Source organism: Wolffia australiana, chromosome 6 (assembly GCF_029677425.1).
Source record: "Wolffia australiana isolate 7733 chromosome 6, ASM2967742v1".
NCBI classification, from domain to species: domain Eukaryota; kingdom Viridiplantae; phylum Streptophyta; class Magnoliopsida; order Alismatales; family Araceae; genus Wolffia; species Wolffia australiana.
In genome coordinates, this window is record NC_135840.1 from 1293613 (window position 1) to 1305822 (window position 12210).

At 38.4% G+C, this 12210-nt stretch overlaps 1 protein-coding gene across 3 annotated transcripts; it reads left to right on the forward strand.

Annotated features, from left to right (window-relative positions):
- The first annotated feature begins 2118 nt into the window (after positions 1 to 2118).
- On the forward strand, positions 2119 to 11989 carry LOC144704879 (Acyl-CoA N-acyltransferases (NAT) superfamily protein). Of its 3 annotated transcripts, XR_013581921.1 has the most exons (9): positions 2119 to 2241; positions 2925 to 3027; positions 3414 to 3493; positions 3556 to 3822; positions 3897 to 3973; positions 4036 to 4078; positions 4286 to 4354; positions 5772 to 5853; positions 11707 to 11989. XR_013581921.1 is itself a non-coding variant. In XM_078577448.1 (8 exons), the coding sequence occupies exons 1-8, from the start codon at positions 2200 to 2202 to the stop codon at positions 5784 to 5786; spliced, it is 696 nt and encodes a 231-aa protein (XP_078433574.1). In that variant the 5' UTR covers positions 2119 to 2199; the 3' UTR covers positions 5787 to 5973. The 3 variants fall into 3 exon arrangements, 2 of the variants coding, with proteins under 2 accessions (XP_078433574.1, XP_078433573.1); XM_078577448.1 differs by lacking the exon at positions 11707 to 11989 and having other exon boundaries at positions 5772 to 5973; XM_078577447.1 differs by lacking the exons at positions 5772 to 5853; positions 11707 to 11989 and adding an exon at positions 5469 to 5632.
- The last annotated feature ends 221 nt before the right edge of the window (positions 11990 to 12210 follow it).

The window sequence follows — 12210 nt, forward strand, 5'->3', positions numbered from 1 at the left end:
TGATGAGAAACTACGGTGGCAACAGCGGCAGTGATGAGTGTTCTTTTGGCGGCGGTATGGACTTTGTGATGGTGACGATCGACAGTCGTCGTCCCCATGATTACATTAGAGAACAATAAGATAATCTCCTAAGGAAAAATTGGAACTCCAACTAGAAATAGAATCAAATTTTCATCAAAGAAGTCCAAAAATGATCTTAGGGCATACTATCCCTTAAATAGGTAAAGGTGGTTGCCCTAATGACAAACTTAGGGGAAATGTCCAAAGAAAGACATTCCCCTAAAGGTCCAAATGAAACTAAAAACAAGAGACACTCTCTCCACACCTATGAACGCTTATAAACACTTCACTTAATATTTAAAACCTCCCTGGGTGGCGTCCAGGGCACGATTGGTTCGGTCTACGGGCAGAACCCCTGGGTATTTTGCCAATAATAATAAAAAAATAAGACATGGTTGAACTAGGGTAAATGATGATGGTTTTTAGCTAATGTTTTATCCTGATATGAACATCCATCCTTCAAATTTTTTTCCACTCCAATGAATCTCTAATGTATACTATATTTCTCTTAAGTGTAATAATACAATAGAATAGTCTTTACAGGTTGAAATTAACCAAAACATGTACACAAAAATATCTTATCCTAAAAACTTGGTGCCCTTTACCTCAAGGTACATGGTATGCAATAGTTAACATTTCAAAATATATTATCGAATATGAAATATTAAGTATTAGAAAGTCCAAAGAAACACAAAATTACTCAAACTAGAAGGTGTAGGAAAAATCAGACCATGAAACAAGCAGCTTGAAAACATATAATTAGTCATCTGTTAGGTATCCTTGAGACTTAAAATTAAATGTTTAATGGTAGTGTTATCCAACAAAGTGACAAAATTGAGACATAATCAAGGAGCTCGATCAATTTAATTTCTGCATAGGTTTAGATTTACTATCTAATCTCTGTTAGAGTATTTTTCAGACTTTTGGGTTATTCACATTCACAATCTGACATCTGATTTTCAACTTTGTCTTTGCCATTTGAAGATTCAGTGTCTTAAAGTGAGTTCATCACTCGATTGTCAATAAGTTCCATTGGAGTTTGTTTGACCATTATTCACTATATATTTGTTTGGCACTCCTAAATACACGAATCACTTATCCAATCACATGTCTTAAGAAACTCTAATATAATAGTTCTTCATATTGTGCACGTTTTTTATGGGATGGTGACAATTTGATGGATCAGGATGAGCATTGTCTTCATCCTCTTCTAGGGATTTTTGTCCGGCCCCAAATCGCCATGTCTTGCCATTGTCCTGGACAAGAATGAACGGACTTTTGGTTTAAAAAATTACCATCTAAACCTGTATGGACTGCAAGTTGAACTGAAATTTCTGAATTTGTGTACACCTTGTCTAGAATCTTCAGGTAAAGGTCTATCGTCCTGGGTCTGGGATGGGAAAAAAATTCCCCCCTTGATGAATCAACCCTTTTATTCTTATCTTCACACGTTAGTTGCTCATCTCAACGAAAGTGCCTTGAGATAAGTCTATTTTTCAGAACAATCTTTTCTATAAAATGTCCTTTACTTGTAGAAACTGAATACTAAAATAATATATGCTGGAAAAGAGATAGAAATTTGGTATAAGTGTAAGCTTGGCAATCTTATAAGGATGAACAATCCGAAGTGACACACTTATATTTAATGAGATAAAAAAAGATGTTTCTTTATATTGTATACCTTTGCTGTGGAAAATTAGCACATAAAAGCTAAATAATGTCTAACCAAATTTACAATGAAGATTGAAAATTGTGTAATACTTCTCTAGATTAATTTATCTGTGCTTTCATCATATCTATGTCTTTTATAAGATGCATCAAGCTAAATTTGATAAAAAATATGCATACTTAAATCATTTGAACTGCTAGCATAGAATCCACGTAGTCTGGTGTGTCTTACATTGAGCCTTGATAAATGATTTACTATAGTTGTTTGGAATTTAATACCAGTCAAACAATGATCGCGTTCAAAGTTACTCAGTCATAAAACTTATTTTAATAAACTGCGATAATATATTTTAGCGCATTATCTTTATCAATTGTAAAATTTAGATTTTAGGCGGGAAAGCAATATCCAACTCGAACCTATAAATACAACCATAGTTACATCTTCGAGAATTCCTGCCCTTCGCGCAGAAAATGGCAGATGGGAGCAAAGAGCGGAAGATCAAGAGAAAGGAGGTATTTATTTATTGTATTCAAATAATTATCGTTTGCATTTTCATCATCTGAATCTGAGAATTGATTGCCAGTCTTGATTATTTTCTGGATATCTTTTTGTTCGTCTGAAACAAGATCTTTCGGGAGTATCGTTCATTCTACTAGATTATTCCTTGCTGCCAGATTTTTGGTAATGATCGTTTTTCGCGTTTCATCTCACGAAGAATTGAGTTATGCGAAAGTCCTATTTTTTTTTGGTATAACTGGTAATTGAGTGAGATCACCTTTTGGTGGACTCATACAAGTGGATGGATGAAGCTGCATCGGTCCAGTACGATGTTCCTTAGTCATAATCTCGGAAAACTATAGCCGAGGTTAAATTTTTTATGGTTGTTCGCACCATGATATTTGCCTTGTATCTCAATTCTTGCAATGACAAGTTTTCCAAGAAACCGCTTAAGTAAGTGATAAAAAATTTCTAATCATTATCAAAGAGAGAAATCAACGGTTGCACTTCGTTCTTGCGGACTCGATGCGATTGAACTTCGATGAAAAACTAGGTTTACTGCTTTCCTTTTTCCATTTTTCTTTCTTCATCCATGTCATACAGGTTTCCACTTGCGAATCCGAAGGTAGTTCGTCTCCATTTCACTGTTATCAGTAATAATCTGGGAAACATCTGAATAAAATCAATTGTCCTTAAGATTCTTGAGCGCAGAAAGGCCATCAATGAAGTTGTTAAGGCTGCATATGCCGTCGGGGACCATCTATCTTCTTTTCCAGCCTTCCTGAAATATCAAAGAAATGGTAAGCCTCCGAATCACTGAATCGCATCTCTCATTCTTTATCACATCTTCTTAACTTGGATGGATCCATTTCTATAGCGCGCCCTCTAGATTCATTAATTAACCTACTCTTATAAAAACTCTTACGCATTATAAATCATATTAATATAGCTATTGCATCATTATCATTTTTTTTATTTTCTCCGTCATTTTCCTGCTAACAATAGCAGTTCTTGGAAGCTAGGATTTATTCATGTCAGTTTCCAGATCTCTGCATTCATCAAATTAAGTTACTATAAGAACTCTTATATCGAATGATTACTCTATTTTCTTAATAAATCCCGCTTCTTCTGTTCGATCATAATTTTTCCTTCTATCATTTACAATAAATCCCGCTAATGATTTCAGGTCTCTCTCTGTTTCTCGAGTCTGGAAGCGGATCTGGGCTATCTATTCCGATCAAACAATACATTCAATCTCTCCTCAAGGTAGTGATATTCGGCTATTTATTTATTTTTATATTTTTATGTTCAGTAATCCAGCTTTGTAGGTCAATATGGAGAAAAGATATGGCAATGAGTGGTCAACGGAGGAGAAAGTGAAGCGCAGGGAAATGGTTGACCCAGAAGCCTGCTATATATTCATAAGGGAGGAGGAAAATCAGACGCATCCGATTGTCGGTGTCGTAAATTATCGATTCACCATTGAAGAAGATTTACCCGTTCTTTATGTTTATGAGCTGCAATTAGAGCCTCATGTTCAAGGAAAAGGGTTGGGGAAGTTCCTCATGCAGCTTATCGAACTAATTGCTCTCAAGGTACGTTGAGAATTTTGTACTCCGAAGATCTGATGTTTCTTGAAATTTTATTTTACTTTAATTTATTTTTCCAGAGTAAAATGGCGGCTGTTATGCTGACTGTACAGAAATCTAATGAACCGGCGATGAAATTTTACTTGTGCAAGTTAAGGTAAGTGTATTAGATATTTTGTCCTAACTTATGTTCTTTCTGTTAATTGGTTTTCAAAACAGGTATCAAATTTCGAAGATTTCGCCGTCGAAGGTTGATCCATTGGTATGATCTTATCTCCTCTTTTTGCACAGAGGTTTCCGGATCAAAATTTCAATCAATTAATAGTGAGAGACATCTGAAAGATGAATCAACCATTCAAATTCGATCCACAAATTGAACATCACATTATTTTTTCAAATAAATAAACATTGAAGATTACTTTAAAATTTTTTTGATCAATGTTATCTGATTTGGGCTTCTCTTGAACAGAGTGAAGCTGAAGCAAGTTACGAGATCCTTTGTAAAGTATTTAACGCTGAGGCAAAGCCTAAGTTGGAGGTGGGCTTATTTCAATCTTGAAATATAGGCTTCATAATACTAATTTATGCATATTAGGCTCTTCAAAAATTTGAATTTTTCTTATGAGGATGATATCGATATAAACTATTGACAAATAGGGAGATAGTTAGATGTACGGATAGATAGACAGAGAGAAAGGAAGATTTAATGGTTTATTTTGACAGAGGACTACTATGCGTTTTTCTTATGATAGTCGCGGTCTCAAATATCTGAAATAAATTTTCCTTAAAAAGTTTATTTTCCTACAAATGAATCTAAACCCTGCTTGTTACTTTGGTCTAGTGGTAATTTTTAATGGTACTTTACAACCAAGAGAACGATTTCTTGGGCTAAGATAATGATTCTTATTGTCACATTCTTCCAATTTATTGGTCATAGTTCAACGTCTATACGTTGGAATTATGGCTTTTAAAATTTTACTTTATGAATTTGTTTGTATAATTAACCCCAGGAGTACTTGTTTGATTGTACATCTGTTAATGGGTTATGCATAAGGGAATAAATATTAACTAGATTATTTGATGAATTCCCCTAATCTTAGAACATTAGGAACAATCCAAAGAACCCAAGCAACCAACCATCATACGGGTTTACAAAATTATTTAAAAGCAATTACAGAAGCAATTACCATAAGTTTCAAAGACCCTAACACATTGAAATCATATACTAACAAAGGGCACATATTTGTCAATCAGATTACTGATCCAAATATAATAAAATCATTATCAGATTCTAGTTGGGTTGATGATTTCTTATAGTAGTAGCTAGTTCATGAATACAATCCCCAGACATGACAATTTATCTAAGGAGAGATTACAATATTTTTCTTTCGGCAGAAGAAAACTGAAAATAAATTTTCTCAATTCTGTGGGGAGTTATTGAGAATAAAATTGAAATCTGAAATATTGATGGGTCAATAAGATACAGAAATAATAGAATCATGATGAGACCATTTGAATCTTGTCCTTGGCTTTGACGAACTCCATTCAACCTCCTTGAGCTCCATTATTTCTCTTCCAACTTTCAGTTTTTGGCTCATAACTTTTTCATTTGATCTTTGAACATGCTCAAACTAATTTTATTGGATTTGTAGGCAGAAGTCTATTGGATTAGACTCCAAAATCGTACCAAACGGATCATTATAGCTCCTATTTGGGCAGATGAAAGATTTAGATTTTTTCTCTTGTGAATTTTGCCATTTTTGAACCTATTTCCCATGTTCAATCTCGGATCATATATTAGATTTGGCTATAAAAACGTGGAAAACAGAGCAGTATTGCTCTTGTTTGGGTAGACTAAAATATAGGTTTTTTCTCTAGCAAATTTTGTCGCTCTTGCATGTCTCTCCCTTGTGTGATCTCGCATCCCACACAAACTACTTTTATTGGTTTCGTAGGCTAAAATTAAATAGGATTTGACTGGACATAAGTTGCGAACAGATCAGCAGAGCTCCTATTTGGGTAGATTAAAGATCTAAGGTAAGTTTTCTACCCTTTTCCTTTTTTAAGCTTTTTTTTCATTTCCTACTTTGATTTCATTTTAAACATTTAACTTCTTTGTCAAAGTAGTTCATGAGGGCCCGCATTGGATTGCGTTCCCGACATTGGCCAACATCCACTATGGGCTATCCGACATGGCAAACACCTTGGAAATGTGATCAACCAGCCATGTCATCCTTGAAGAGACACATTGACAGTCATTTGACCGTCTGACACGTCAAATGGACGCATAGCATCCACATCAGTGCAGACGTGCCTACTGGTCGTTTGATGTGCCAACGTGGCCACATCTTACTGTCATTCTCACATGGGTCTTTTGGACACCACTCTTGTGGCAACATTTAATGTTGAAATAGAGTTCAATCCACCAGGCCAAAACAGACCAGATTAGTTGGGTCTGTCAAGAGCTGATCGACCTGATGAACCTAGACAAACAAGATCAGACAGCTCTGCTCATACAAGATCTAATCGTTACCCCCATTCCTGTCATACCGGACATGACCAATACCCCCGTCCCTGTCATGCCAAATCTGATTGATACCTTTATCCCCGTCATATGGATACTCTTGACTCGATAGGTTTGATTGTTTCCTGATCAAATTAGTCTAGCCATTCCTGACTTGACTGGTACAAATATTTCAGCTTCCCATCCATACAATGTAGACTTGTTTGATTGGCTCAATAAGGATATGATACATTTGGTTGCTCAACCTACGATCAAATTGATAGATGTGGATGGGACGCCTACGTCGTATGCTCCACCACCATTGCTTCTACTGATATCGTCGAAGTTGAGGTGTCTTAGTGTCAGTCACTTGAGTAAGATCTAGGCAACATAGTTACACACTTGTCTAAGAGTCCCCTGGACCTGACTACAAGCGCTCCTTCTGACCTTGCCCCTATTGCAAAGGGGGGAATGACTGGAACCTCCACCTCAACCTCGACATTATCATGGGCAGCCCGTGTAGCTAACAAACCATAGATGATCTCTAACCATCGATTACTGAGGAGCACGCTTCCCTCGACACATGTCAACACGATCCCAATGCGGGCCTATACAAGAACTGATGGAATGAAACTTGTCGCATTCTTAAAAGAGCCTTACAGATGGCAGCGCCTTTTCAATTCACATTGGTTGGATGTTTTGTTACCAAGGGTCTTCTAATCCATGACATCATGATGACATACTTAGCCCTAGGGAATTTCATAGGTCACGTTGTCATTGGTGCCCGCAACCACTGTAGCGTCTTTATTAGATTCGAGCTTGAAGAGGAGTTTAGGAAGGCTTGGAGCCACACCACATGGACAATTAGTGTATCCATCATGCACACATATTGTTGTACAATTGAAAAGATGAGTACCTCTCGTGACCAACACCCTCATTTTATCCTACCGTGGGTTGGCTTCCTTGGCCTTCAACCCCATTTTTTTACGCCCAATGCCCTTGAATCATTGGCCAACACTGTAGAAACATTTATATGTCTTGAGAAATACATACATTTGTCAAATCGCCCTGGATATGCACTCGTTTGTGTAGAGATTGACCTTTTTTAGAGTCTCCAATGTATGATCTTAGTTAGGAAGGGTGATGAGCAGATATATTAGCACATCGTGTATAAGAAATTACATCAATTCTGTACACATTACACTCTCCTCGGACATTCTATCCATGCTTGTCGCCAAAGGGTGATGGAGGCTACCTCGTCGACCACAATAGCCTTCCCCTCCTTGCCCTACAATGATTACATTGCAAAAGGCAAGGAACATTGCACATGCACGTCGCCCTTATCATCGCCCACCTCCAACCATCCAATCTTGTCCAACACCACTGTTAGAGACGAGCACTCCACCAGCTGCACCCACTCTAGTTCAGCCTTATGTTGCCACTACCTCTACCCAGCCCTCATCTATAGCTCATCAGTTAGTGAAGAAAGGCATTGTGAAGCATCCCAAAATTCACAATAAAGCCAAAAATGTGCCACCTCCTACCTCGTCATCAAGCAAGGGCAAAGAGGGTATGCTCCCTCCACTATCGTCGATTTTTTTTTCCATTTTAGACTTATCAGATGGACTTGATACTAGAGGATGCATTGAGTCAGAGGAGCGCCAACCTTGTCAAGTAAACCTCTCCACTAATGACACTACAAGTCACTCTCTCCTCAGACCTTCTCGTCCTTCTTCACCTCATACCCCACCATCCCCTATTATTAGTCCCTCATCTCCTCCACCCCGCCTTACTACTCCCTCCCAAAAGGATGATAAATCCATCTATGAGGATCAAATACTGACATAGCCCCTCCTAACAGACACCACTCAGACACCCCCTTTCACATCGTATCTATAACACACTATCATGGGTTGCATTGTTCAAGCCAATAGTTTTTATGATTCCAAATCTTATTTAGAATCGTTGAGGCATTGGTAACTCTCACACTCAATCACATCTCATTTCACTCATCAATAAGCACAAACTAGGAATAGTTGGGCTTATTGAACCGATGATTACATCATACACTATCCATTCCATCATGAGGAAATTTGGAATGAATCATGCCTACTGTCACTCCTTGAATAGGTTCTGGTTATTATAAACAAGAGATTATTCATTAGAGTTACTTGGCGAACGGACACAATATGTTACCTTTGCAATACCACCTTACATGCTCACTGTAGTCTGTGTCACATGGAGACCTAGTGCGTGAGGCCAAATGCGGGGAACCTATACAATATATTCAGAACTACCATTATCTTGTTAATCTCCATTTGTCCAAATCTTGCCCATAGAAGGTGGCTCAACGTGTGATGTTTTTTCATACACAAAACATCACACGTTGAGCCACCTTCTATGGGCAAGATTTGGACATGGTGCAATAAGCGCCATACTTTTGCTCATATGTATGAGCGGTTTGATTGTTTTTTTACCAACAACATTACCCTCATGCAATGCTCTATTATTGTTATGCTTCTACTACGGTATTATTTTGATCACTCACCGGTCCTCGTCCTCCCAAACACGAGTGCTAGAGTATTTAGACCTCCTTTTTTGTTCCACGCCATGTGGCTCCAACATTAGGCTTTCTACTACGCCTATGCAGAACTTCAGTTATCGATCGAGGAATCTCAAACTCTACCTAAAATGGAGGAATGGACGTGTATTCGGGGACGCACGCATACAAGTTGAGATGCTAAAGACATATCTCACAATAGCTGAGCGCCAACTTCAAGGAGCTTGGACCAATGCAGCTTGGGAGTAGAAGATTATGATTAGCGAGCAGCTTGATGATGTCATGCGAGGACATGAGATTTACTATATCTAGAAGTAACATATCTTGTGGCTTAGAGAGGGTGATAGAAATACATGTTTCTTTCATGCATTGATTTGACATAGATCTCGACCTAACTATACAACCCTACTAGGTACATATAATCAATATCAAGAACAATTGGTGATAGCTGGTGTTACCTATTTTCATTCCCTTCTTACCTCCGAGCCAACAGAGATAACCTATGATATACTCTCCTCCATCCCACATCCAGTAACTGACCAAGAAAATACCATATTCACAGTCTTCCTACACACGCAGAGATCAAGGAGGTGGTCTACTCACTTAGTAGGAACAAGTCCCTAGTGCCTCATGGCTTTTCAGCTGAATTTTACATAGCTTGTTGGGATATCATATGCGCATTCTTAGTAGAGTCTACCAAGGAGATCTTTGTACAAAAAGTCTTTCCTAGAATATAGAAATTCACTTTCTTTGAGCTTATCCCGAAAGTGCATAATCTAGCTTCTTTTAAAGAATTTTGACTCATTAGCCTTTGTAATGTATGCTACAAGGTTATATCTAAAATCGTTAAAAATTGACTCATCTCTCTTGAGTATTGTGGTTTTGTCAAGGGCCGATAGATCCATGACAATATCATGCTAGTTTAAAAGTTAGTACATCACTAAAATCTTATATTTAAGGTTTAAACACCATCATCAAACTCGATGTGGAGAAGGTGTTTGATAGAGTCGAATGGACTTTCCTTACTATAGTGTTGTGACACTTTGATTATTGAGAATCATTCATCAATCTCGTTGATGCTTGTATTATAGAGAATCATTTCTCTCTATTAGAGGATGAAAACTCCACCCGTTTCTTCACTGCTACACGTGGTCTACGGCAATGTGACTATATCATCCATCATTACGCTCAAGACTCACGAGGATACCTTCCTTTAGACTATATTAGATGTCCCATCTTTCTTGGTCAAGCATAACATCATAATTTTGATGCCTTATTGGCCAAGCTGAGAAAGAAACTGAAAGGATAGACACTTCGCTTTCTATCCTCTTGAGGGTGCATGCAACTCATATGTCACATCCTCATTAGCATTTTGCTGCATACTCTATCGGTACACTCTATATCTTTTGTTGTCGTTCCTTTTGGAATATCTACTAAGAGTGATTTCCTATGCAAGCTTGGGGTCGACATACTTGGCACCCAGCAATTATCACCCGCATCTTGTTCTTCCTTTAGATATTCATGCATGTGGCCTACCAATTGATGATCGGGTGACCCGTATTGGTCTCTTTGTTACTTCGCGATGCCATTTTTCCCAATATCTCCTCAGGTTGAGACTATGGAACACCTCTTCTTCCATACTTAGATTGCTATAGCATGTTAGCGCCAATTGACTCACTATTGGCACCTGAGTTTTCATTCCCATACCACACGAACACTGCTAGAGTGTTTTGACAAGATCTTTATCGTGTCAACATACTCTAAGCTTAGCCCTTATCTACACATTACCATAGCATACTTACTAGGGGAGATATGAAAAGGGTGAAACTCTTTTCGTTTTACAAGGTCCACCATGAGCAAATAGGATTTCATGAGCCGCATCAAGCTATGGCAATGATGAATCATTTGCATCATACCACCATTTGTCTGACGCTCACTATCTATGTGTGATGCACTCCTCACCTAAGGCATTCCGATTGCTTCAACCTGCATTACCACCCACTGCCAATGGGTTCGATCAAGCTCAATGTGGACGGTGCAGTCAAAGGAGACCCTGGGCCAGCTGGTGGAAGTTGTCTCCTTTGAAACCATACATGGAGTATTATTTTTGGTTTCTCACATTTCTATGGAGTTTAGACTAACATATCAGCGGAGACCATGATGATACGTGATGGCTTGCTCCTTTTAGGAGCAAAACCTTCAAGGCATCATCAAAGAATCAGACTCATAGTTCTTAGTCGATATGCTCTGTACAAGCTCATGCTCTCTAGAGCGTCTCCAGGGTGTGTGATGAGACATCACGTGGTGTCGCACGCGCCTCACCAGCATACACCACCTGATGTGAGAGGGGAATCAAACGATAGATGTCCTCCCCAATTATGCGGTACGCTCTCGCACCCATCCTGTCTATTCTACTTAGTAGGACCTTCCCGAGAGGCTCAAGAAAGCCATCGCATCTAGAGACTCACACACGACGAACTCTTGTGCCCGACAACCCCCACGAGTGGTGAATCGCGCGAAGCACTAGACGCGGGAATGCACAGCATCCCGCATAGATATTGTACCCTTCGCGAAGCTCCAAGATGATACCTAATAAGGGCGAACATAGCACCTACTCCATGCATGGCCAACTCATAGGGGAGACATGAACAAGTTGCTGGCGGCTGAGGTCTCCACAACAAGATGCAGCGATATCACTATCATATCTTTTTCCTTTTTGTCATGGGCGTGGGCGAGTGGGGTGCATGTGTAAGTGGAATATCTACACTTGCCCCACTCCTATAAACTCTCCCAAACACTCAACCTTAAATTTATAAAACCCTCCTAGGTGGCATCCAAGGCACGGCTGGATTGGTCTACAAGCATAACCCTTGTGTTGATTGTACCTGACATTTTGTTTTTGCCAATAATAATACTAATAATCAGACCATTTAAAACTTGGCAAATGTCAATCTCTCTTGTCTTTCCTATGAACTATCAGAACATTCGTACTTCACTTTGGCACTATTCAATAAAGAATAAAACCTTGTTGATTTTCTAGAGAGAGGAAAACTTGTCTAGATTAAGCATACAAGAAAAAAAATTCAGGTGAATGATCAAGTGAGATAGGGTGTAAATTAGAATGAGGTTATAAATGATAATTCAAATCTGTCATTTCTCATTAATAAAACCTAGTTCTGGATGATTGTCCATTAAAGAGTGAAATTTCACTTTCTTCATTCAGGAATTAAAAGTCTTAAACATTGGATCTTAGAGAAATAATCCTTTTGGTAGTAAGCATTAAATAAGTAATCTAGAGAGAGACAGATAGAGAAAGAAATAGAGATACATA